Source organism: Pelodiscus sinensis, chromosome 14 (genome assembly GCF_052426305.1).
Source record: "Pelodiscus sinensis isolate ZL-2025 chromosome 14, ASM5242630v1, whole genome shotgun sequence".
Lineage (NCBI taxonomy): Eukaryota > Metazoa > Chordata > Testudines > Trionychidae > Pelodiscus > Pelodiscus sinensis.
The window spans coordinates 7139810-7164453 of NC_143065.1; the positions used below are offsets into that span (position 1 = coordinate 7139810).

The 24644-nt window shown below is 47.0% G+C and overlaps 1 protein-coding gene across 2 annotated transcripts; it reads left to right on the forward strand.

Annotated features, from left to right (window-relative positions):
• The first annotated feature begins 697 nt into the window (after positions 1–697).
• CYP11A1 (cytochrome P450 family 11 subfamily A member 1) lies at positions 698–24644 on the forward strand. 2 transcript variants are annotated; one of them, XM_075897597.2, is made up of 10 exons: positions 698–3494; positions 3979–4271; positions 11099–11254; positions 11972–12171; positions 13964–14167; positions 14849–15009; positions 15540–15706; positions 17276–17354; positions 18902–19093; positions 23296–24644. In XM_075897597.2, exons 2-10 carry the CDS (start codon positions 3982–3984, stop codon positions 23416–23418), a joined length of 1572 nt encoding a protein of 523 aa, XP_075753712.1. In that variant the 5' UTR covers positions 698–3494; positions 3979–3981; the 3' UTR covers positions 23419–24644. The 2 variants fall into 2 exon arrangements, with proteins under 2 accessions (XP_075753712.1, XP_006121145.3); XM_006121083.5 differs by lacking the exon at positions 698–3494 and having other exon boundaries at positions 3859–4271.

A 24644-nucleotide genomic window follows, 5' to 3' on the forward strand; every position in this document is an offset into this window, starting at 1 on the left:
CAGGACCAAGCTCCGTCTACACCATCCCTGACAGATGTCTATCTAACCTGTTCTTAAATATCTCCAGAGAGGGAGATTCCACCACCTCCCTTGGCAATTTATTCCAATATTTGACCACCCTCACAGTTAGGAATTTTTTCCTAATGTCCAATCTAAACCTCCCTTGCTGCACTTTAAGCCCATTACTCCTTGTCCTGTCCTCAGAAGCCAAGAGGAACAAATTTTCTCCTTCCTCCTTGTGACACCCTTTTAGATATTTGAAAACCGCTATCATGTCCCCCCCTTAATCTTCTTTTTTCCAAACTAAACAAGCCCAGTTCATGAAGCCTGGCTTCATAGGTCATGTTCTCTAAATCTTTAATCATTCTTGTCGCTCTTCTCTGTACCCTTTCCAATTTCTCCACATCTTTCTTGAAATGTGGCATCCAGAACTGGACACAGTACTCCATCTGAGGCCTAACTAGTGCAGAGTAGAGCGGCAGAATGACTTCATGAGTTTTGCTTACAACACACCTGTTGATACAACCTAGAATCATATTTGCTTTTTTTGCAACAGCATCACACTGTTGACTCATATTCAACTTGTGGTCCACTATGACCCCTCATAGAATCATAGAATAATAGGACTGGAAGGGACCTCGAGAGGTCATCGAGTCCAGCCCCCCGCCGTAGATCCCTTTCCGCCATGCTCCTTCCTAGACAGTCGCTTCCCATCTTGTATGTATGGAACTGATTGTTCCTTCCTAAGTGGAGCACTTTGCATTTCTCTTTATTAAACCTCATCCTGTTTACCTCTGACCATTTCTCTAACTTACTAAGGTCATTTTGAATTATGTCCCTATCCTCCAAAGAAGTTGCAACCCCACCCAGTTTGGTGTCATCTGCAAACTTAATCATATAAGTGAAGTTCCAGCATGGAACACAAGCTGACTTAGTCATCATAATCTCACAGCAAAAGGTCATGCATAAGCCAAGGTGAATGACTGATGAGTAAAAGAGGGGTGATTTGGGGTACCACCCTTCCTAGCTCTTTCCAAAAATACTAATTAGGTAAAAATTAGTAACTGCCAACTCTGCACATGTATATACACCAGCAACACCATCACAAGACCTAACCAGATCAGCCATACTGTCACTGGTTCATTCTCCTGCACATCTACTAATGTAATATATGCCATCATGTGCCAACAATGCCCCACTGCTATATACATCGGCCAAACTGGAAAGACCCTACGTAAAAGAATCAATGGACACAAATCAGATATTAGGAATGGCAACATACAAAAACCTGTAGGGGAACACTTCAATCTCCCTGGACACACAATTGCAGATCTAAAGGTAGCCATCCTGCAGCAAAAAAACTTCAGGACCAGACTTCAAAGAGAAACTGCTGAGCTACAGTTCATCTTCAAGTTTGACACAATCAACTCTGGATTAAACAAAGACTGTGAATGGCTCGCTAACTACAAAAGCAGCTTCTGCTCTCTTGGTATTCACACCTCCAGATCAGCTACTAGAACTGGGCCTCATCCTCCCTGATTGGATTCACCTCGTTATCTCCAGCCTGATTCTGGCCTGCATATTTATACCTGCCTCTGGAAATTTCCACTACATGCATCTGACGAAGTGGGTCTTTGCCCACGAAAGCTTATGCTCCTGTACTTCAGTTAGTCTATAAGGTGCCACAGGACTCCTCGCCGCTTTTGGGGAGAGAGTAGAAGACTCAAGCAAAGTAAATTGGTGGTGGGGATCCATTAATTTAAGCACCTGAAGAAGACAGTGATGGTCTGCTTTATGGAACTGTGAATCAAGGGGCTTTCAGAGCAACCAAAGTCTTGCTGTGGGGGATCAGACCAGAAAACGGAGAAGAACATATGAGAAAGGGGCTGTCTGTTAACCACTTTTCCTGTTTGCCAAGCAGGCACTGTGTGGGACTAGGAGAGGAACTTAATTCCTTCCTAATAAATTTGCCATGCAGGCTTGGGTTAAATTCTCTGATTCGACCTTTGCCACTAACAGCAAACAGTAACTAGCTCTGCTGAGAGCTGTTAAAGATCCAGAACGGACAAGTGTGAGGAATGGAGGGCAGAGACAGGCCCAAGCCCCACAATTGTCCAACAGCAAGGCTCCACCAGTCAGAAGCAGCAGGAGAGGGAAGAACCAATTCAAGGGGAAGAGGAAGGCATGTGTGTCCATATGTGCTTGCAATCTCAGTCTATGTGGCTGCCGCTGGCAATTTCAAATGTGGAAAAAGTTGATGCAAGCAGTTGAGGCCAGGACTGAGGAGCAGAGGCAGATGGTAGGTGGGAGTGCAGATCAGACTAGGGGAGTGTACCACACAACCCGTTTCCCCACCACAAGTCCCCCCCATTGTTGTTACTCAATCCAGCAGTAAGCCCCCTGCAGAGAGTCCTGCAGGATTTCTGCACACTCCTTCAGCAGCCAAGGTCCTCCTCTACCTCCCCTCCAAGGCAGCAGCAGAGACAGCAACAGCAGGCAGCCAGGAAGGAACTTGCAGGTGGTTTCAACTGTAGATATGGGGGGATCCCTCACTCCCTCTCTGAAGAGCAAGGCAGTAGGGCCCCCAAGGGGCAGCAAGCAAAGGAATGGGAGGGAGTCCTAGAAAGAAGCTGTAGCAAGCCTAGCAGCAGCTCCACAGCACTGCAAGAGGCTATTGGAAGGGTGTGTGTGTGCGTGCGCGCGTCTAGGCTATAGAATGCTGAAGGGCTCTTCCCTATCAGCAGAGAAGGAGTTACCACAGCCAGTTGGGATCAGATGTATCCAATAAAGGGCTGCCTGCCTCTGTTTTTCAACTCCTCCCCTGTTGAGAGAAGGGAGAAGAGAGACAGAGACAAGCTGTTACTGCGACAGTAGCAGCAGAGGAGCAAGTGCCTCCTGATGAGAGGCTGCCCTTCTCCATAGGGTAAACAGACAGCCCAGAGTGCCTGTTCGGGGCAAGGCTGCCTAGCCAGTGCAGCAGACAGGAGTTGGTTTTCCCCAGGCCCATCTTGCCAAAAGGAGAAGTGCTGATGCTGCTGAGACAAAGAAGATGTTTCACCACAACACGTTTTCTTTTCTTTGCCTCCTACTTTCTGAGACTTCATGGTGCACTTGTTTTACAATTTCAGTCCTTTCACAGCAACTTCAAAACCCCCCAAAGATGAGATTCCAGGAACTGCAGCTTTAAGAAAAACACCAAATGCCACAAGGCTTGGATAAAAATCACCAGAGCAGGCTACTTTGAAACAGCCAATTCTCCTCTTGATCCAGAACACATTTTGAGTGAATTCAATTTTTCTTTGCAGAGTATCCTTTGGCAGAGTCCTATTTCATGGTGGGGAGAGTCCTGGCCGAAAAGCCAGGAGATTGGGATCTATTCCTAGCTTTGACACTGGGCTGCTGCATTACATCAACCTTCCCGGGCTTCAGTTTTCTCCTTTGTAAAAGGGGGATGATCCTTTGTAAAGTACTTTGAGATCTGCTGATTAAAAGAGGTAGGTGATACAGTAATTATATAGAGATTTGACTTAAATGGAAATTATGAACCAGAAAGTCTTTGAGGATCTGGATTACAGTCTTTGAGCTGTGTCTTCCCCTTTCCTCCCCACCTTCCAAAGTAAAATAACTAGCTTCTTGGGGCATCGAAGATTAGGATTAGCCTAGCAGATCTGAACATGTGCAAAGAAATGCATTTCTGAACCTTCTCACTAGGACATGGGCGTAGCCAGCCATGTCTTCCCCGTTTTGCTCCCCCATTACTCCTGCATTCCTCTGGGCGGGGCTTGCACTAACCATCCAGTGCCAACTATAATTGTCAAAGTGATTGGGAGGCAAGGACTGCAGCAATGATTCAACTGGCTAGTTCATATCCTTGAAGAGATCATGTTAGTATAAGAGCAAGGCTCTTGGAATGCGGGCCAGTTTGCAGGAATTTTCCTTCACAAGGTGACTGGTTGGTTTTGCTCTCCCTTCCTTTAGGCCATGTTAGCCAGAGGTGGCTTGCGTTTGCCAGCTTTAGCCAATCCCAGCATTTTCTGGATTCTCTCCCCCACGAAGGACAGCCAGGTCCCTGGCTACTGCAGGGCTTACACAGCTGCTAGTGAACTGCACCCTCCTTCCCTCCAAGGGAAGGTGGGCCTGCCCTTCAACGAGCTCCCAGGCAACTGGAGAACGGGTTGGCTCAACCTCTATCACTTCTGGCAGGAGGGTGGCTTCCACAACGTCCACAACATCATGATCCACAAGTTCCAGAAGTTTGGACCCATTTACAGGTAAGACACTGGGATGCAGGCCCCCTTTGGGCAGCTCCCTCTCTGCTCTGCACATCTTGGATAAGGGTAGCTCAGTGGCATAAAAGAAATTGGGGGGGGGTCAAGTGCGTATAGATGGGGTGTTGCGGTAACGCGGTCTAGTAGGTAGGGCAATAGAGAGGGAGTCGGAAGACATGGATTCACAATGCCTTGTGGGAGAATCCTATCCATCTGCCCCTTCTGGAGATCTGCTTTCACTGTGCCCCCGGGACTCCACACCAGTAGTATAAGCAGAGGGGCAGTATGGTCTTGTGCAGTGATTTTCAAACTACGGGTTGGCACCAAACAGTGGGAGGTGGAATGTCAGACACGGGGTCTCGTTGCTGCAGGGGGATCAGGTGACCAGAGGAGACACCAAGGCAGGCTTCCTGCCGGTCTTGGCACTTCAGACCGTGCTGCACCCCAAAAGCGGTCGGCAGCAGGCCCGGCTCCTAGGTGGGAGGGAAGAAAGCACAGGGCTCTGCGCACTGCCACTGCCCTGAGCATTCGCTTCACACTCCCATTGGAACCTGCTTCTGCGGTGCAGCAGGGTTTGCCGTGCCAGGAGCACAGGAAGCCTGTCTTGGCACCCCTGCTGTACTGCTGACTGGAAGTTGCTCAAGGTAAGCGCTTCCGGCCCCAGCCCTGCGCCCCAAAGCCAAAGCCCCCTTCTACACCCCAAAGCTCTTCTCCTCCACTCCACCCCAGAGCTCACGCTCGAGTCAAATTATGTAGGGTTGCGCCATCAACAATTTTTTTCAACTGTGTCATGAGAAAAAAAGTTTGAGATCCATTGGCTCAGCAGATAAGGCACTGGATTGGGAGTGAGGCAGCCTAGGGTCTAGTACTGATTTCTTGCATGATAGTGGGCAAGTCATTGCCTTCTTTGGGTTTTGAGGTGGGCAAGTCTGAGAGACAGTCCTCCTCCTCCATCCCCTGAAAAAACATACAGTGTTGAGCTCAAAGAGACCCTGATTTCAGCTGCCATCTGTAGGAGAGACTGGAAAACTAATAGTTTAGTACAGAGATTCTGGGCTGAAAGTTCCTACAATACCGTTTGGTCCAGGCCACATTTAGGGCTGGCTGGTGGCTTCACCAGAAAGCTACCCTTCCTCTCCCATGTAGGCTTATACATCTAGAAGCTGAGACACCAGAGGGAAGGGCAGAGATACAAAGCCCTACAGAGTGACCACGTAACAACACCCAGTGTAATTTCACTCTGTCACTGCAGCACATGCCCAATTCAATGACCAGTTAATATAACAAGACAAGAGGCCCTGGATTTACCTTTTTCTCTGCATATCAGACATTTGTAGCTTTACCAAAAAAGACAACATGGCTGGAAGTGGCCATTTACATTGTTCATTTACATGTTAATTGCTACCATGATCACACTCCCTCGGCTGGCAGGATCTTTAGGACTTTATTATAAACAACAAGCTTGTCTCCAGACTAGCATCTGACGAAGTGGGTCTTTGCCCACGAAAGCTTCTGCTCCTACACTTCAGTTAGTCTATAAGGTGCCACAGGACTCCTCGTCGCTTTTGCAGATTCAGACTAACACGGATACCCCTCTGATACTTGTCTCCAGACTAGAGATGTAATAGTGTAGTCAGTCAAACAATTAACCGATAAGTGAAAGCTTACCAGTTAATGCTACCGACTACATGCAATCCCCTTTCCCCTCTTCCTCCCTCCCTGCAGCTCTGCCAGTAAATTTTTTATAAGGCTGGCCAGCAGCCTGGCTCTGTCCCGGCTTGTGCCAGGTCCTGGGAGCTGCCCGTACTGTGACTCTGCACGAACAGTAATTTAGGAGCTGGCAAACAGACAGCCCAGTTCAGTCACAGCTTGTGCTGAGTCTTGGGAGCTACGTCCCACTGCAGCTCTGCAATAATACTTTCCTTGCAGAGCTACAGCGGGAGTAGCTCCCGGGACCCAGTGCGAGTTGGGACTGAGCTGGCTGCCTGTCCACTCAGCCCCTAAATTACTTTTCATGCAGAGTGGCAGCAGGGGATAGCTCCTGGGACCTGATGTGAGCTGGGCTGCCTGCCTACTGGCACATAAATTACTTTTCATGCAGACCTGCAGCTGGGTAGTTGCCAGATCGGGCACAAGCAGGGATTGAGTGCTTGCAGTGCTAACTCTATAGATTGACTGATTAATTACACGCTTTTCAATATCCCTACTCCATGAGTCGATGGGCCAGATCTTACATTAGTGAAAGTCAGGGGAGCTCAATACATTGCAATGCAGCTGTGTCCACTTACACCAACTGAGGTGCTGGCCTTCTATTTTTAATCTGTCATAGAATCATAGGGTTGGAAGACCCCACAGGAAGTCATTAAGTCCAACACCCTGCCCTAAGCAGGACCAACCCCAACTAAATCAATCTCATCCAGGGCATTGCCAAGGCAGGATTTAAAAACCTCTAGGGATGGAGATTCTACCAGCTTCCTAGGCAACCCATTCCCGTGCTTACCACCCTCCTAGGGAAATAGTTTTTCCTAATATCCAAGCTAGACCCACCCCCCACTGCAACTTGAGACCATTGCTTCTCATTCTGCCATCCATCATTAGTGAGAACAGCATCTCTCCATCCTCTTTGGAACCCCCCTTCAGCTAGTTAAAGGCTGCTATCAAATCCCCCCCTCTCACTCTTCTCTTCTGTAGACGAAACAAGCCCATATCCCTTGTAATCATGTAGTACCCTAATCACTTTTGTTACTCTTTGCTGGACTTCCTCCAATGTATCCACATGCTTCCGGTAATAGAGGGAGGGAGCAGAATTGGACGCAATACTGCAGATGTGGCCTCATAAATAAACGGGAAAAATAACATCTCTAGATCTGCTGGCAGTGCTCCTATCAATGAATCCCATTGGTCCATTAGCCTTCTTGGCTACAAGGGCACACTGTTGACTCATTCAGCTTCTCATCCACTGTAATCCCCAGGTCCTTTTCTGCCAAACTGCTTAGCCAGTCAGACCCCAGCCTTTACCAGTGCTTAGGATTCTTTCATCCCAAGTGCAGGACTCTGCACTTCTCCTTGTTGAACCTCATCAGATTTCTTTTGGCTCAACCCTCCAATTTGAGGATGCCGAGGGTGCAATCCATCTCCTCATCCAGGTCATTAATAAAGATGTTGAACAATTAATAAAGATGTTTTGTGCTTCTGCCAGTATCTCTCTAACCTCAGGGTTATTTTAGTCATGAGAGATTCTCATGGGCCCTAAATCATCCCTAGACATAGGCTTATGGATTTGCCCACTGCCTTATATATCTCTTACACAGCTGGGGCTAATTTAGTTTGCATGGGCCAAATCCTAAAGCCTTTATTCTTTAGTTGTGCTCAGTTCCCTTTGGAAGCAATAGGTGTGTTACCTCAGTAACTGGGGCCTGATCATGGGTGGTGCTCATCTCTGGCAATTCCCATTGGTTTGGAGTTGCAAGTGTTAGCAGCTCCCTACGAAGGACATTTGGGGAGTGACCCTATGGAACACAAGGCTGTGGGATGGGGAGATGATGTCGTTTAAAAGATTGATTATGGCTGGGTGTTAAAGGGCAACTGCCATTTGCACTTTGGCTCAGGAGGCAGCTACAGATCATTCTTGCATGATCTGTGCAAGGCTAGTGACGTGCCCCATGCCAGCTTTCTCAAAGAGAGTATTGTGTGGCAAATGGAAAGTACAATCATGGCTCTCTGCCTGCTAGAGGAAGTGAGTCAGCATGAAGGGGTGAAGGGGAAACAGATTCTGCCTTCTTGAAACTGGTGACACAGCTGACACCCCAGTGCATCAGGGTTATTCTGGCTGACACCCCAACTCTTCTATACATCCCTTTTGCCTTAAGCTGACCCAGGCTCTGGCTCCAAAGCCATACTGTAATCAGCTCAAATTCTTCACTGTGTGCCATGTGCAGACAGGAAGAGTGACCCTTCTTCATCCTGATTGCCCCTTGATCGCTCCCAGAGTGACAGTCCCAGAGCAGCTGCGCCACTAAATCCAGGGTTTCAAGGCCCATTCATAAGGAGACAATGAAGTTTAATCTGTGAGGTAGGTAATTTATCACTCCTGCTTTGCAGGTGGGAAAACAGACATAGGGAGGTACAGATCAGTATTTTCAAAAGAGGTGCTTTTTCCTGAGATGTTAAAACATGACATCAAAGCTTCATGCAGCACTGCCGGGTAATTGATACTTTGGGTTGGTGCAAGTACCCTTTAAACATGGTTCTGGGCAACTCTTTGTTTTCAGACAGAAGAAGAAGGGTGGTTCAATGGTTTGGATTCTAGCCTGGGATGATGGAGACCCGTGATCCTCCTTTATGTATGATCATGACAAGCTGACTTAGGCCCAGATTTGTAAAGATATTTAGGTACTGCTGTGCTCAGCATTGTAATAACCCAACTTATTTAGGAGCCGAAGGGATTTATGTCCTTAGGAGTCAAACTCCCATGGACAGCCAATAGGAAGTAGATCAGGGCTACTCAACTTTGGAAGCCCTGGTCAGGGCTGGCCTTACCATGAGGTGGACGCCTCAGGTGCCAGACTCTGTGTGTGTGTGTGTGGGTGTGGGGGGGGGGGGGGAGATGCTATTAGGACCCAGAGTGTAGTAAATTGTGTCTGCTGCTGGTGCATATGTAGGTAGCAGAGCAGTCCCAGGAGAGGAGTAGAACAGGAAGAAGGCAGAATTGAGACCTTTCAAAGTTTTGGCCCAAGCGAGGGAGTATGGGGGCATCATTTGAGCTCCCTTCCTCAGGTGACAAAATGTTGTGTGCTGGCCCTGGCCCTGGGGGCCACGATGATACTCACAGCACATGCCAAGGGCTGCAACTTAAGTGGGGTTGCATATACATGCAAATATACACGCAAATATATGCAAATTGCTTCTTTCACACAGACTGTCATGAATACAAAGCACTTCCCATAATACCCCAGCACTCCCGGCACCTCCTCCCAGTGGGCTAGAAACACACACACTCTCTACCCGTCTGTTCCAGCCAGCCCGTCCACTTGCATCGTTCAGTGCTCACCCTACCTGTGAGCTACCTCACCATTGTGGAGCATGTTCCCAGTGGAGGCCATGTTCAAAGGATGACATCCGTGGGCCACGTGTTGAGCCCTATGTAAACTGAAACCGCACCGTGGGCCACAAACAAATGGGCCGCACATGTGGCCCACGGGCCACGTGTTGAGTAGCCCTGATTTAGACTCTTAGGTGCCTAATCCCTTTTGAGAATGAGATTTAGGCTCCTCAACCAGTTAAACATTGCAAGGCTGAGCTCACTGATGCCTAAGTATCTTTCAAAATCTGGCCATTGGTCTCTCTATCTTGGTGCACCATTTGTGAAATGGCAATAACATTTCCCTCTTGTTAGGACAGATAGGCTATATCTACACTGCACTCTTAACTCGAAGTAAGATACGCAATTTGTGCTATGCAAATTGCGTACTTATTTCGAGTTTATTTTGAAATAGGCTATTTCAAATCATCCCTTAACCCTCGTGGAATGAGGGTTACCGGGATGCCGAAATAGCGCGCCTGTTATTCCGTAAAATATTTTGAAATAACAGGAGGCTTGTGAAGACACGGGGTAGCTATTTCGCGATGCCTCTGGTATCCCGAAATAACTTTGATGTGTAGCCATACCCATACTTCCAAGACCATGGTGGGCTCAGATTCCATGATAGGAGCAGCTGAGTCTTAGCATGAATATCAGCAAGATATTGGAAACAGGAAGGGAGCTCAGAAAAGAGCAAGAAAGGGGTTAAGTGAGGAAGATTAAATGAGCAGCTGAGCTTGGCAAACCACAAGGAAGAGTACTGTGATGCTGTGACAGGGTTTGACATTAAGACAGAAAATAAAATCACCTGACCAATTTCTGAGTGGAAATCCAAGGAAAACTCTTCTCGTGGGACTGGCTGGAATCCCCATTGTATGGGGCTACTCCATCTTAGACTGAATGACTATGAACTCCAGACCAACTAATTTCCATGTTCAACTCCTGTGATGACCCCTTTTATCTAAGGACTGCAAGCAAAACCAACCCTAAACTACACTAGTAACTAAACAAACCTCATGACACCCCTAGGATGGGGGGTATATTATTGTTAAAAGAAGGGTAAATGAAGGCAGGGGAAGGGGGCATGACTTGGACTCATAGATGGAGTCAATAATAGAAGTCAGTTCTCCTGGATGCCAATCCCAAGTACTAACCAAATGAAGAGGTATTAAAACAGAAGGGAAGAGACCTCTTGAGTCACTGAGTGCAGTTTCCAGTCTGTGTGGGATGAAACACTAGTTAAGGGCTGGTCTAAAATCCTCTGGAGTCAGAATGGTCAAGTGATTTAAGATCATATGTCTTGTTGGTAGATAATGGGATTTGTGCTGCTACATCACTGGGATGCTGCTGAGAAGCTCATCCTTTGAGCTTTCCATACAGCATGTTACACATGTTATTTATGTCATTAGAGTTTTGATAGTGACTCATTTTTACATACAACACACTTTTAGAGGCAACTGCAATGAGCATGTTTTAGACATTTCAGGTTAAGTAAGTACATAATTCATACAGGGCTTGATCCAGAGTTCACTGGTGTCAGTGGAAAGACTGCTCCAAATTTTGGATTAGGCTTATCGTTTTGATCAGCAGAAGACTTTTAGATGCTTTTTGATCCTGATTCTAGCCATTGTGAATTGCTACTTATAAGGCAACTCCTGCCCCACTAAGCATTTATCAGGGTCAGTGAATAAGATTTTCTTCAGGGCTCTTTGCTTGTGGAAATGTCCTAATCCCCTGTCAAATGTCACAGGGAGAAACTCGGCTTCTACGAGAGTGTGAATATAATTAACCCTGAAGATGCTGCTACTCTCTTTAAATCGGAGGGCAACTACCCAGAGAGGTTCATGGTGCCACCTTGGGTGGCCTACCGTGACTTCCGCAACAAGCCATATGGAGTGCTTCTCAAGTAAGTAAGGGCTGTAAAAGGGCATACAACAGCCCTTTCTCCAGGCTGCTTCTAACCCTCTTGTCAGGCCAAGTAAAGAGACACTCAGGAAAGAAATGAACTCTCCCAAGGTAGGGTGAATGGAAAATTGTGGGGGAAGGAGGGAACTCTTTCAAAAGACAAAGATAGCAAAGCTCTCCTTAATGTAGTGATCTAGGATATGAGGAATGTAGCATGATGTGAGAAGAGGGGCATTGTCATAGTGATGCCTCTGAACTCAGAGCATCAGCTGGGGAGTGAAGTGGGTGGTGCCTAATTCTTAGGGACTTGTCTGAAGCTCAAGTGGGTCAGGTAGGGTTACTGGTAATAGAGAAACAGGTCTCAACTCCTAACTGGTGTCTTCCTTGATCCCTAGCTTACACACCATGTATAACTTACTTCCCTGTTGCTAGAACCCATGGCACTGTCATCCAGGACTCCGGCCTGGAGCATTTGACTCAATATATGAGAAGGAATTCAAATGGGATCAGGCCAGCAAGGGCATAGCAGCTGGACAGGGAGCAGTGGTACCATGAAGGAAAAATCTGTCTGTCTACTTCATGGGAGAGATGAGGCGGATTTGAGAGTGGGTAGGGACTGGGTGGAGGGAGGAATGGGCTTATCCTGTGCCTCACTATGAAAGGTGGGACATCCCAGGGCACACAATGATATAAGTGATCTTCCTTTGATTTTTCCCAGGAAGGGAGAGGCCTGGCGCTCTGACCGCCTGATATTGAACAAAGAGGCCCTGTCCCTGCAGCTGCTCAAGTGCTTTGTGCCTCTGTTGAACGAGGTGGGTGAGGACTTTGTCAAGAGGGTCCGAGTCCAGATCGAGAAGAGTGGCCAGGGAAGGTGGACGGCCGACCTCACCAATGAGCTATTCCGCTTTGCCCTGGAGTGTGAGTAGGTTGAGCTGGCATGATATGGCAGCATGTCGGCTTTCATTGGCTCGGTGGGGGCATCTGGGGCTGGAGGGAGCAGAGAAAAGCTCCTGCTGAGCTCAGTCTATTTGCACTAGCGAATTAGGGACTGTGTTTGTGGATATGAGCCTAAATCCACCTGCCCGATTCCTGTGACTTTGCAAATGCCCCCTTACGTAAGAAGGGGCTAAACTAGACATATAGGCATCATCTAGACTACGCTGTGGGAATTTGCATATCTTCTTCCAATCTCACTTTCGAAAGCAGAGCTTTTTAAAGTGAAAGTGTATTAGACGCGGATTTTTTGGTGAACCCTCCCCCTTTGTTGAAAAGCTGCTCTTCTTCAAAAAATGAGGTTTATGTGGCTTTTTGAGAGGGGGTGGGGTGGGGGGAGTTCGCCGAAAAAGCTGCGTCTAAACTACTTTCACTTTTGAAAGCTCCACTTTCAAAAGTGAGATTGGAAAAAGATATGCAAATTCCTATGGAATTTGCATATCCTCTTTCAACACTCTAGGGGTATGTCTACACTACCCTCCTAATTCGAACTAGCGGGGTAATGTAGTCATACCGCACTTGCAAATGAAGCCTGGGATTTGAATTTCCCGGGCTTCATTTGCATGAAGCCGGCCGGCGCCATTTTTAAATGCCAGCAGTTCAAACCCCGTGCCGCGCGGCTACACGCGGCACGGAGTAGTTAGTTCGGATTAGGCTTCTAATCCGAACTAGCTGTACTCCTCGTGGAATGAGCTAGTTCGAATTAGGAGGGTAGTGTAGACATACCCCAGGATAGTCTAGATGAGCCCATAGGATATGAATGCCCATAGAAGATGGAAAATCCACCCTTTCTGCATAATAAATCTATTTGGATGAGCACCCAAGTAAACTTCAGCAGACTCTCTTCAGCACGAAACAAATCCCATGGATTAGAATTAGTCAGTATCTAGCCTTATCTCTTAGAATGTAAGGGTCATCCAGAACTTCTCGGCCCACTATGTCTGAACATCTTATACATGAAATACAGAATCGTGGAACACAAGAACTAGAAGGGACCTCGAGAGATAATCAAGTCCAGTCCTCTGTCCTCACAGCAGGGCCAAGTTATTTACAGGACCACTTCTGTAGCTGGTTCAAGTCACCACAGCTCCACTGAAGTCAATGGAAATGCATTCATTTATACCAGCTGGCCCTGAACTCTGTCTCTGACCACACATGCCACATTCTTCACGTTGTTGACTCCAGAATCCTGGCCAAATTTCAGCTAGAGCTGCCGTGCCTCATCAAACTCTCCCAGTAGCCTCAGTTACATGTACTGCTCTTTCTTCTTGTTCTGAATTGTCAAACTGCGTCTACTGGCCTAAAAACACTGCTATTGCATTCCATGGGTGGCCACATTTTGGTCCTAGATATTGCATTGGTTGATGCTGCATAATGACAAGTATGCTAGTGCTAGCATAGAGAGAAGTAGATATGGCCTCTCTCTGGACTGAAGGCCTTGGAATAAGAGAGAGTACATATTATTATATGTGATAGAATTACATGAAAAAGAATGTTAAGGTTGTAAAGCCAAGCTCCGAAGGTAGGAAATGCCAGATATTTATGGTTGCCTCTGTATCCTTAATAGAGAAGCCCTAGCAGCCCTGCATATAAACATACTGTGAAATGAAGATGCTTGTGGCCAATAGTCTCACATCTCTCCAGAGTGATATTCTGGGAGATGCTGAAAGGTTTAGGTTATCCATTTGCACAAACAGTTATTTCTTTTGCCCAGCAGCCGTGTGCAATGTCCTGTATGGAGTGCGCCTTGGGCTCCTTCAGGATTTCATTGATCCCGAAGCACAGAAGTTCATTGATGCCGTGACTCTGATGTTCCACACCACCTCACCCATGCTCTACATCCCACCAGCCCTGCTCCGCAGGATCAACTCTAAGATCTGGCAGGACCATGTACAATCCTGGGATGTGATTTTCAGGCATGGTGAGAGCTCATGCACATTGCTTCATAGATCACACCCAACTCAGAGTAAGGCTAGAGCGAGAGTATTCATGCTGCCATGCAGAAGATCCAAGCTCAGGTCCCAGACTCAGTACTACATTGCCACAGATGGGAAGCTGTGGGAGCATCATGGAGGAAAAAGGATAGATTTGCACAGAAAATAGCTCTTTCTGATTATAGGAGTGACTCTGGCAAGATATTTGCTTGTTGCTATACTGGAGAGCTCTGATGTGTTACTACATTCTATTAGACGGGCGATAGCAGGGATAGCTCTGGAGGGGTTTCCTGTGGTGCAGAAAGGATCAAATGGCTTCATTTGGGGTCATTATAGGAAAGATGCATCATGTCAGGGAAGTGCAGGATTCCCCATACTCTCTTTGGATACAAGATTCCAGCCAAAGCTGGCCAGTCTAGGAAAGCAGAATGTTCTATTCCAGTCAAAAGCCACACAGCTTTTGGCTAGAGGGGGTGAGTCCCTTTTCCTTAAGAGAGTCCATTTAAAAGCCACTCTCAATAAAAGCACATTAGCGCTTTCAGAAGACTCATGGGTCAGGGGTTCAGAGGTGGGTTGAAGAGCATGGGGAGCGGTAGGAGGGCTGGGCCCTCATAGATGTACTGTTATGTGCTGAATTTACAGCTTTGCTTTCTCTTCCCCTTGCCAAGCTGACAAGTGCATCCAGAACATCTACCGAGAGCTCAGGCTGGACCAGAAAAGCACAAAGGAATATGCTGGCATCCTGTCAAGTCTCTTGATGCAGGACAAGCTGCCCATCGACTGCATCAAGGCCAATGTGACGGAGATGATGGCAGGAGGAGTGGACACAGTAAGGATGAGCTGCAGGCAAGGGGGTGGTGGTGATATTACAATATTGCTGGTAATTGCTGTATGCTACAAGGGTTAGTGGGGAGCACCCACTATCACCAGGGGCCTGGCATTTCACTAAGGAGCAATGATGGAACCTCAACATAGTTCCTTGATTGCTTATCTTTAGTCTGGTATCCCTCTGATGTGCCTCCAGTGACTACCGCAAAGGGAAATGCGCCTCAAAGGTGGAGCAGACAAAGGTTACAGGTGAGAGCTTGGAACTGAAGTTCTAGCACTTGGGTGCCTCACTCCCATAGGCTCCTCTAAAAGTCCTGGACTATAACACTTCATCAACATCTCAAGGTACTTCATTAAAATAACACACCCCCTCTCATCAGGCAGAGAAACTGAGGCAAAGAGGTGACATGGCATGCATGGGTCACCCACAAAGCAGCATCCCTAGGGTCAGGACCCAGCTGGTTTTGAGTTCTAGGACTTTCCCTTATGCTCTGCTCTAGATCCCCATGACCATCCTGTGCTCTGCTCTAGACCTCCATGACTCTCCAGTGGGCCATGTTTGAACTGGCTCGTGCGCCAGCGGTGCAGGAGCAGCTGCGGGCAGAGATCTTTGCTGCCAGACAGGCAGCACAGGGCGATGAGCTGAAGATGTTGAAAGCCCTTCGGCTGCTCAAAGCTGCCATCAAGGAAACACTCAGGTAAGGAGTTTTCCTTTCCAGGACATTGTCATCAGTTCCCAACCTCCACCTTTCCTGCCCAGATATGGGTCCACAGCTGCCAGATGGTAGAAGATGCTTCAACTGGGTTGGGTATGTGATGGGGCTCAGGGTAGAGGTGAGGGGAGCTGGGCAGAGGGTTCAGGGTAGGGGGAGCTAGGAGATATGGGGAGCTTACCAGGGTCTCCTGAAGTGGTAAAGGTGTTGCTGGTTTGGGGGCGGAGGGCCAGGGCTACAGTGCTTGGCCTTGGTGTCTCGTCCAGGCTCTGACATCCCCTCCAGAGGTGGTGATGGGGAGGCCATGGTATGGTTCCTGGCTCCAGCATTTTTTCCAGTCCGCAGTTCCCGGTCAGGTTGTGGTTCCCAGCTCTTCAGGTTCCCAGCTCCCCCGGCAACTACTGTGTGTGGGGTGGGGTCAGGTAGTGGGCTGTGGTCCCCAGCCTCAGCCTGTGCACAGAGGATGAAGGGCCAAGATAGGCTGCAGTTCCCAGTTCTGGCCTATGCTCTGGGGAGGAGGGGCAGGTTGGGCTGTGGCTCCTGGATTTCCTGCCTGTACTCCGCTGGGGGCTGTGGCTTCTGGCTCCCCCCATCTGTCTTCCGGGGCTGAGGTGAGCCCCAGCCTGAGCTCCAGGGGAGGAGGGCAGGGTTAGAGCTGGTGCTGGGCTGTGTTCCCCAGCCAGAATTATGGAGTTGGGGCCAAGCTGCTTTTCCTGGCCCAGCTCGAGCTGGGGGGCTGAGGAGCACTTACCTGCTCCATAGGGCGGCAGGGTGAAAAGCCCCATCTGCAGGTAGCCACTGTGTTCCTGCTGCAACTGCCCCCAGTGGTCACTCTACAGTTTGGCTGTTCTCTGCACTCACTGTCCCTTCCTTTCCATGTTGTGGAAAACCATCGGATTTCAGGCACTTTCCATTTTCCTGCCACAATCAAACCCTGACCTTGCTTTAAGTTAGGGTAACAGAAAGCTGCATACCAAATTTGGTAGCCCTAGCTTTTATGGTTTAGGAGGAGTTCTTGAACAAGCAGACAAATAGATGCACAGACAGACATGCTAAAAGTAGAGATAAAAATAAAGTGAGTATGGTAAAACTTTGTATTCTGTATAATGATAATTGAATTCAATATATTTAAAAATATAGAAAACAAAAATATTTAAATGGTATTCAATTATTGTTTAACCGTATGATTAATCACATTATGAATGATTAATATTTTTAATTGTACAATTAAGTGCAATTATTTTTTATAATTGCTTGACAGCCTTACCTGATACTTTTGCAGTTGCCGCAGGTCAGGGCTGGTTAATGTTAATTCTTTCCTGGACAGCATGGGGTTTGCATACCCCATCACTAGCAACAGTTCAATAGCCTGATTTAACAGAGGTAGGCCCTCTATTAAAACAGAAGCAAAATAGCATGGGGAGTCTTTGGGCAGGGCTCTTATTTCTAAGGCAGACAGGTGGTCTCATGCACAGTTCTGACTGTATACTCTGCCCATTGAGACAATACTGATTGTAAGCAAGTGGTTTACCCTGATTCACCCTCTTCCTGCAGGCTCCACCCGGTGGCAGTGACCCTACAGAGATACACAACACAGGAGATTATCCTCCAGAACTATTTCATCCCTGCCAAGGTGAGCTTCCCCCGGGACAGGGTCAGAGGGAAGGAGGGGAATAGATAACTGTGGATCTTTGGCTTTGCCACCACTAGTCCTTTGGCTTAACATTTACCTGTTACTGCTTTTGGTGCCTCTTCAGTGGTGGTGGCTAGCATGGGAGCACAGCCATAGGCTATCCCAGCCATTTTAACTATTGTGTCAGCCAGATCTAGTGCAGAACACCCTTGGCTTGTCATTGAGGCCAGGGCAGGGACACATTAGCTTCAAAAAGATCTCACCAAACTAAGGGACTGGGCAACAAAATGGCAAATTAAATTTAATGCTGGTAACTGTAAAGTAATGCACGTGGGAAAAATAATCCCAACTGGACATACGATATGATGGGGACTAATTTAGCTACATCTACCCAAGAGAGATATTTGGCATCATTGTGGATAGTTCTCTGAAAACATCCACTCAGTGTGCAGCGGCAGCCAAAAAAGCAAATAGAATGTTAGGAGTCATTAAAAAAGGGATAGAGAATAAGACAGAAAATATCTTATTGCCTCTATGTAAAACCATGGTACGCCCACATCTTGAATACTGCGTACAGATGTGGTCACCTCATCTCAAAAAAAAAAAAAAAGATATATTGGCATTGAAAAAGGTTCAGAAAAGGGCAACAAAAATGATTAGGGGCTTGGAATGGGTCCCATATGCAGAGAGATTAAAATACTGGGACATTTCAGTTTAGAAAACAGGAGACTAAGGGGGGATATGATAGAGGTCTATAAAATCATGACCGGTGTGGAAAAAGTGAATAAGGAAAAGTTATTTACTTATTGACACAATATAAGAACTAAGAGTCACCAAAATAAATTAATAGGCAGCAGGTTTAAAACAAACAAAAGGAAGTTTTTCTTCACGCAGTGCAGTCAACGTGTGGAACTCCTTGCCAGAGGATGTGGTGAAGGCTCGGACTTTAACAGGGTTAAAAAAAAGAGCTAGATAGATTAATGGAGGGTAGGTCCATTAATGGTTATTAGTCAGGATGGGTAGTAATGGTGTCCCTAGCCTCTGTTTGTCTGGAGGTGGGTTGTGATCCCTCCCTCTGGGCACCTGGCATTGGCCATTGTTAGCAGACAGGATACTGGGCTAGGTGGACCATTGGTCTGACCCAATGTGGCCTTTCTTATGTTTGTGGAAGAGGAGATTAGATGGGGCCAAAGAAAACGGGAAATAAACATTTGACTGGCCTAGAGCAGAAAGGCTCTGAAACCATTGTCAGTTAGACAGAGAAAAGTACCTCACCCTGCTGCACATCTCTTACAGAAGAAATCTCCTGATGGAGCAAGCCATTAAAGTCAGTGAAACATCTCACCCACCCTGAGGGGAAGGCTTCCCATTGGGCCTGTGCGTGGATCTATGCTTGTGCGGATTCACACCTGGTTAAGGGGAGACGTTCTTCCACCATTGTGACTGAAATCACTCTCCTATCATGACTGATGTCTGGCACAGCCTCTGTGACGGGCACCAGCTGGAAGAGCTACTAGCAAGTCATTGATTCTCCTTCTCCCTTACAGTCCCTAGTGCAGGTTGGAATTTATGCCATGGGCCGGGATCCCAAGTTCTTCACCAAGCCAGAGCTGTTTAATCCTGCGAGATGGCTGAAGATGGACTCCACATACTTCAGGGGGCTGAGCTTTGGCTTCGGGCCACGCCAATGCCTCGGCCGCAGGATTGCTGAGCTGGAGATGCAGCTTTTCCTAGTCCATGTGAGTCTGATACCTTCCTCCCCTGGCAAGGTCACAGAACTAACAAAGCCCCTTCCTGGCCAATGCCAGACAAGGGGTGTGGACATCTGCATAAGAACCGGAGGAACATAGAGGTCTATTTGGTAACAGAAGCAGAGGGTGAGGCACTCGGCTGCCTGTGCGACTTGTACAAGGGGAATGAGCCTTGTATGGCAGATGAGTCACACCAAAGAGGTTGAAAAATCACAGGGAAGGTGCATGTGTCAGCAAGCTGCCTGCAGTACCCTTTCTGCGCTTCACTGGGTGCTGAGTGTGCGCCCACATTACACACGAAGCTGAGCTCTGAATTCATTTGGAGCCCAAGCCCCCACCACCACTCCCATCCACACACAAATCAGTCTGACTCTGGGCAGCAAGCATTCAAGACCCTGTTTCTAGGATCTTGCTGGATGGGTAGGGATGAGCTTGAGTTCTACTCAAGCCTTGTCATATTGCAGTGTGGATGCAACAGCACCCGAGCCAGACAGTCTGTGTAACATAGCGTGGATATGTTAGCATGGCTGTGAGATCCACTACCAGCAAAGGGGTGTTCAAGCATGGGCATGGCAGAACCAAAGCCATAAGCCCAGATCCCACCAACATACCATCATACAAGATCAGGGTGGGAAGAGACTACAGGTAATCTAATTCAACCCCTAGCTCAAAGCAGGACCAATCCCAACTAAATCATTGCAGCCAGGGCTTTGTCAAGCCAGGCCTTAAAATTCCTAAGGATAGCGATTCCACCACCTCCCTAAGCAACTCATTCCAGTGTTTCACCACCCTTCTAGTGAAATAGCTTATCCCCTAATATCCAACATATACTCTCCTCACTGCAACTCGAGACCACTGCTTCTCATTCTGTCATCCTGAACTACTGAGAACAGCATGGCTCCGTTCTTTTGGGAACACCCCTTCAGGAAGTTGAAGGCTGCTATCAAATCACCCCTCACTCTTCCCTTCTGCAGACTAAATAAGCCCAGTTTCCTCAGCCTCTACTCATAAGTCATGTGCCCCAGCCTTCTACTCATTTTCATTGCCCTTTGCTGGACTCTTTCCATTTTGTCCACATCCTTTCTATAGTGGGAGACCCAAAACTAGATGCAGTACTCCAGATGTGGCCTCTTCTGTGCCGAATAGAGGGTAGTAATCACTTCTCTTGATCTGCTGGCCCAATATACTGTTAGCCTTCTTGGCTACAAAGGCACACTGTTGACTCATATTCAGCTTCTCATCTACTATAATCCCCAGGTCTTTTTCTGAAGAACTGCTGCTTAGACAGTCAGTCCCCATCCTGTAGCAGTGCATGGATTTTTTTGCTTTAAGTGCAGGATTCTTCCTTTATCCTCATTAAATCTCATCAGGTTTCTTTTGTCCCAGTCCTCCAATTTGTCTAGGTCACTCTGGACCTTATATCTATCCACCCGTGTAATTAACTCTCCCCTCAGCTTAGTGTCATCTGTGAACTTGCTGAGGATGCATTCCATCTCATCATCCAGATCATTAATGAAGCTGCTAAACAAAATCAACCCCTGGGGCATACCGCTTGATACCAACTGCCAACTAGACATCAAGCCATCTATTGCCACCCGTGGAGCCCAAACTATAAGTCCATGGACTTTAAGGTGGATAGAAAGGTGGACTAGTCACCTTATAGTCCACCTTTCTATGCACCTTATAGTGCATGCATCCAAGCCATATTTAACTTGCTGGCAAGAATGTTGTGGTAGACTATCAAAACCTTTGCTAAAGTCAAGGCTTATCGTATCCAATTAGGTTGGTCAGGCATGGTTTGCCCTTGGTAAATCCATGTTGACTGATCACCTTCCTCTCCTTCAAATGTTTCAAAATGCATTTTTGAGGACCTGCTCCATGATTTTTCCAGGGACTAAGGTGAGGCTGACCCTTCTGTAGTTCCTTGCCTTTTTTAAAAAGATGGGCATTTACCTTTCCCCCCCCAATCATCCAGGATCTCCCTCAATTGCCATGAGATTTCAAAGATAATGACCAATGGCTCTGCAATCACATCAGCCAACTCCCTCAGCACCCTCAGATGTATTCAATCCAGCTCCATGGACTTGTGCATGTCCAGCTTTTCTAAAGAGTCCTTAACCTGTTCTTTATCATGGGGGGCCACTCATCTCCTCCCTATACTGTGCTGCGCAGTGCAGCAGTCTGGGAGCTATTTTTAAAGACATGCAAAAAAAAGTATTGAGAACTTCAGCTTTTTTCACTTTATCTGTCAGTAGGTTGGCCTGCCTCATTTGATAAGGGTCCCACACTTTCCCCAAACACCTTCCTATTGCTAACATACCTGTAGAAACCCTTCTTGTTATCCTTCAAATCCTTTGCTAACTGCAACTCCAACCGTGCTTTGGCTTTCCTGATCCAGTCCAAATTGGAGGAGAGTGTCTTTTTTTGCCCTGGAAGTAGCATTGGTTTCCAAACCCTGGTATCTAGGCCAAGCTTTCAGTGTTCATGTATATTCACTTCATCTCTCTGCCCCAGATCCAAAACACCTAACGCCCAGTTATTTCAATGGTGCCTAAATGCCATTGAGACTCTGGACCACTATGTCTCAGTTTTCCCATCTCTAAAATGGAGCTCGTAATAGTTGCCTTCCTTTATAATGTGCTTTGAGTTCTGCAGCTAATGAACATGTTGCAAAGAAGTCAGATCTGGTGGGTTGGGTGCTAGCCCGAGACACCACAGATCCAGACTCAAGTCTCTGCCCTGGCACAGGATGCCTGCATGACCTTGGGGAAGTCACTTAGTCACTCTGTGCAGTAGGAACAACAACAGAGCCCTGCTTCCCAGGGTTGTATAAGGGTAAATGCATTAAAGAATCTGAAATATAGAGATCCACTGGAGAAAACAAAGAATTTAGGACTTGTTTACACTTCTGCTTAAGCCAATGAATCTCTTCTCTACCCTCTCCCCCATCCCATGATGTAACTTACAGCTGAGTATACACCATGCTATGTTGGTAGTAGAGCATCTCCTGGGGTACGGCTAGACTACGGAGCTTTTCTGGGTTATCAAAATGTCAGAAAAGCAGATGTGTTTTGTCGGCATCCCTGTAAACCTCGTTTTACGAGGAAGAAGGAATGTTCTGAAAGAGGATTTTCCCCCCGACATTTGGCCCCATGTAGGTGGGCCAAATGTTGGAAAAGCCTCTTTCGGAAGAAAAGTGGAAAAAGATTTGCAAATTGTGAAGCACAATTTGCATATTTTTTTCAGCTTTTCTTTGTAGTGTAGACTTAGCCCTGCTTACATAGGTTCTGCCTTTTGTGGCAATGGAGTAATGTTAACAGGTGAGCACCCGCCCATCTATGAAGACACCTGTAAACTAAAAATTGTAAAAAAAATAATACTGTAATAATATTTCAATAGGCATTTTAAAATGATCCCCCAAACATTAGCCAACATCATAAATTTCCCTCTAGCTGCTGAGACTCTTTCCCCAGTGCAAGGTGGCTTCACAATCACATAGCTTGTTTTATGGCAGATCGTAGAGGATTTTTGCCAGTTTTCTTTAATTTCATGAAAAAAGCAAAACTTCAGCCATACAAAATCCTCCCCAAATCAGCAACATTTTTGGGTGTGCACATCAACTCCTGCATGCATGAAAGGAGAACAAACATCATCTCATACAGTGAATACAAGGACATTTTAAAGACTAGGGATAAGAGTATTTCCATCCGACTTGATATTGGAGCTTTTCCATGCTGCCATCTTCCTAGACATCTCACTTCATTTCCTCTGGTTATCAGAGGCATCCACCTAAGTCACTTAAAATCCTTCTTTGTGTAGGGTGGTGAGAAGTAATGCCATACATCTTGCTCAGCCTGCAAATTTCCTGTACTGCAGTAGTCAACTCTGCATCTTCCAGAGGGTGATAGTGGCTGATAGCAAGAAATTATTGTGCCACAGTTTGGAAAAAATGGCCCAAAGTGCAAGTGTTATTTTCTTTGAGAGGTCAGTATCTTGCTCAACCCAAGGGAGCTTCTAGTGCAGGTCACAAGTGAGGGCATTGACAAAGCCATCTACTAAGGGAAGCTTGCAAAGCATCTGACTGCAGCCACAGTGCAATGAGACCTTCCCTTCCATTTGCCTTATTGGATTAATAAAGATGAGTTTGCATCTCTGATAGATTTTCATTGTCTTCTTTGTTCTATTCCCAGATGCTGGAGAACTTCAAGATAGAAACCAAAAGAGGAGTGGATATTGGTACCAAGTTTGACCTCATCCTGATCCCAGACAAACCAATACACATCACATTACGGGCCCTAGATACCCAGCCATGAAGGGAACAGAAGCTACGTCTCTCCAGTGGTTCTGTGACAAGCTAGCCCAAGGGGTGATGGAGCCATCCACCCATCTTGAGCCAGCTGGAGAGCTGTCTCTGGTGCTTGGGACAATCTGTACCATATGATTTATGTCCTTGTGCAACTTTGTCTCTACATATAAAAATCAGGCTCAAGGAGAAACGAATGGGTTTTGGTGGTGGGGCTATTGGGATCCCCAAGCTGCAACCTGGAACTCGCACAGTGCTGAGCCTTCTGACCTATCAGACTGGGCTGCTCTAACACTGTAATACCCTGCCAAGCTGCAAATCTCTGCAGGTCCTGCACTTACCCAGACATCCACAAGCAGACACCACCCAGCTGAGTTACATGACTGTTTTTCTTGACTAGTCATGAGCTAACAGAGGCTCCAGCTACTTCTCCCCAATTTTGAACCTCAGAGCTGTATCATCTTGCTCTGGTCACAAACCGGTCTAATGTGAAGTTATTACCTGAACTGACCCGCCCCCTTCCCCAAGTGTGGTGAGGACCTGCTCAATGGCTATTAGCTAGGATGGGTAGGAATGGTATCCCTAGCGTCTGTTTCTCTGGAAGTGGGTGACGGGGAGGATCACTGAGGCTGTGTCTAGACTGGCCAGTTTCTCCGGAAAATCAGCCGCTTTTCCGGAAAAACTTGCCAGCTGTCTACACTGGCTACTTGAATTTCCACAAAAGCACTGACTTCCTACTGTAAGAAATCAGTGCTTCTTGCGGAAATACTATGCTGCTCCCATTCAGGCAAAAGTCCTTTTGTGCAAAAGGGCCAGTGTAGACAGCTCAGATTTGTTTTCCGCAAAAAAGCCCTGATCGCGAAAATGGCGATCGGGGCTTTTTTGCGGAAAGCACGTCTAGATTGGCATGGACGCTTTTCCGCAAAAAGTGCTTTTGTGGAAAAGAGTCCGTGCCAATCTAAACGATCTTTTCCGAAAATGCTTTTAACAGAAAACTTTTCCGTTAAAAGCATTTCCGGAAAATCATGCCAGTCTAGACACAGCCATGGGGATTACCGATTGTGATCCCTCCCTCTGGGGCATCTGGTATTGGCCACTGTCAGCAGACAGGATACTGGGCTAGATGGACATTTGGTCTGATCCAGTCTGGCCGTTCTTATGCTCTTATGCACAAGCCTTTGTAACTGAGTGGAGATTTTCCAAACACTTCAATAAAATTGCACTATTTTAAACAGA

Coding starts and splice junctions, on each gene's coding strand:
- CYP11A1 (XM_075897597.2), top strand. CDS start 3,982: ATGTTAGCCAGAGGTGGCTTGCGTTTGCCAGCTTTAGCCAATCCCAGC. Junction 11,255..11,971: donor CCATATGGAGTGCTTCTCAA/GTAAGTAAGGGC, acceptor GATTTTTCCCAG/GAAGGGAGAGGCCTGGCGCT. Junction 15,010..15,539: donor TGGCAGGAGGAGTGGACACA/GTAAGGATGAGC, acceptor GCTCTGCTCTAG/ACCTCCATGACTCTCCAGTG.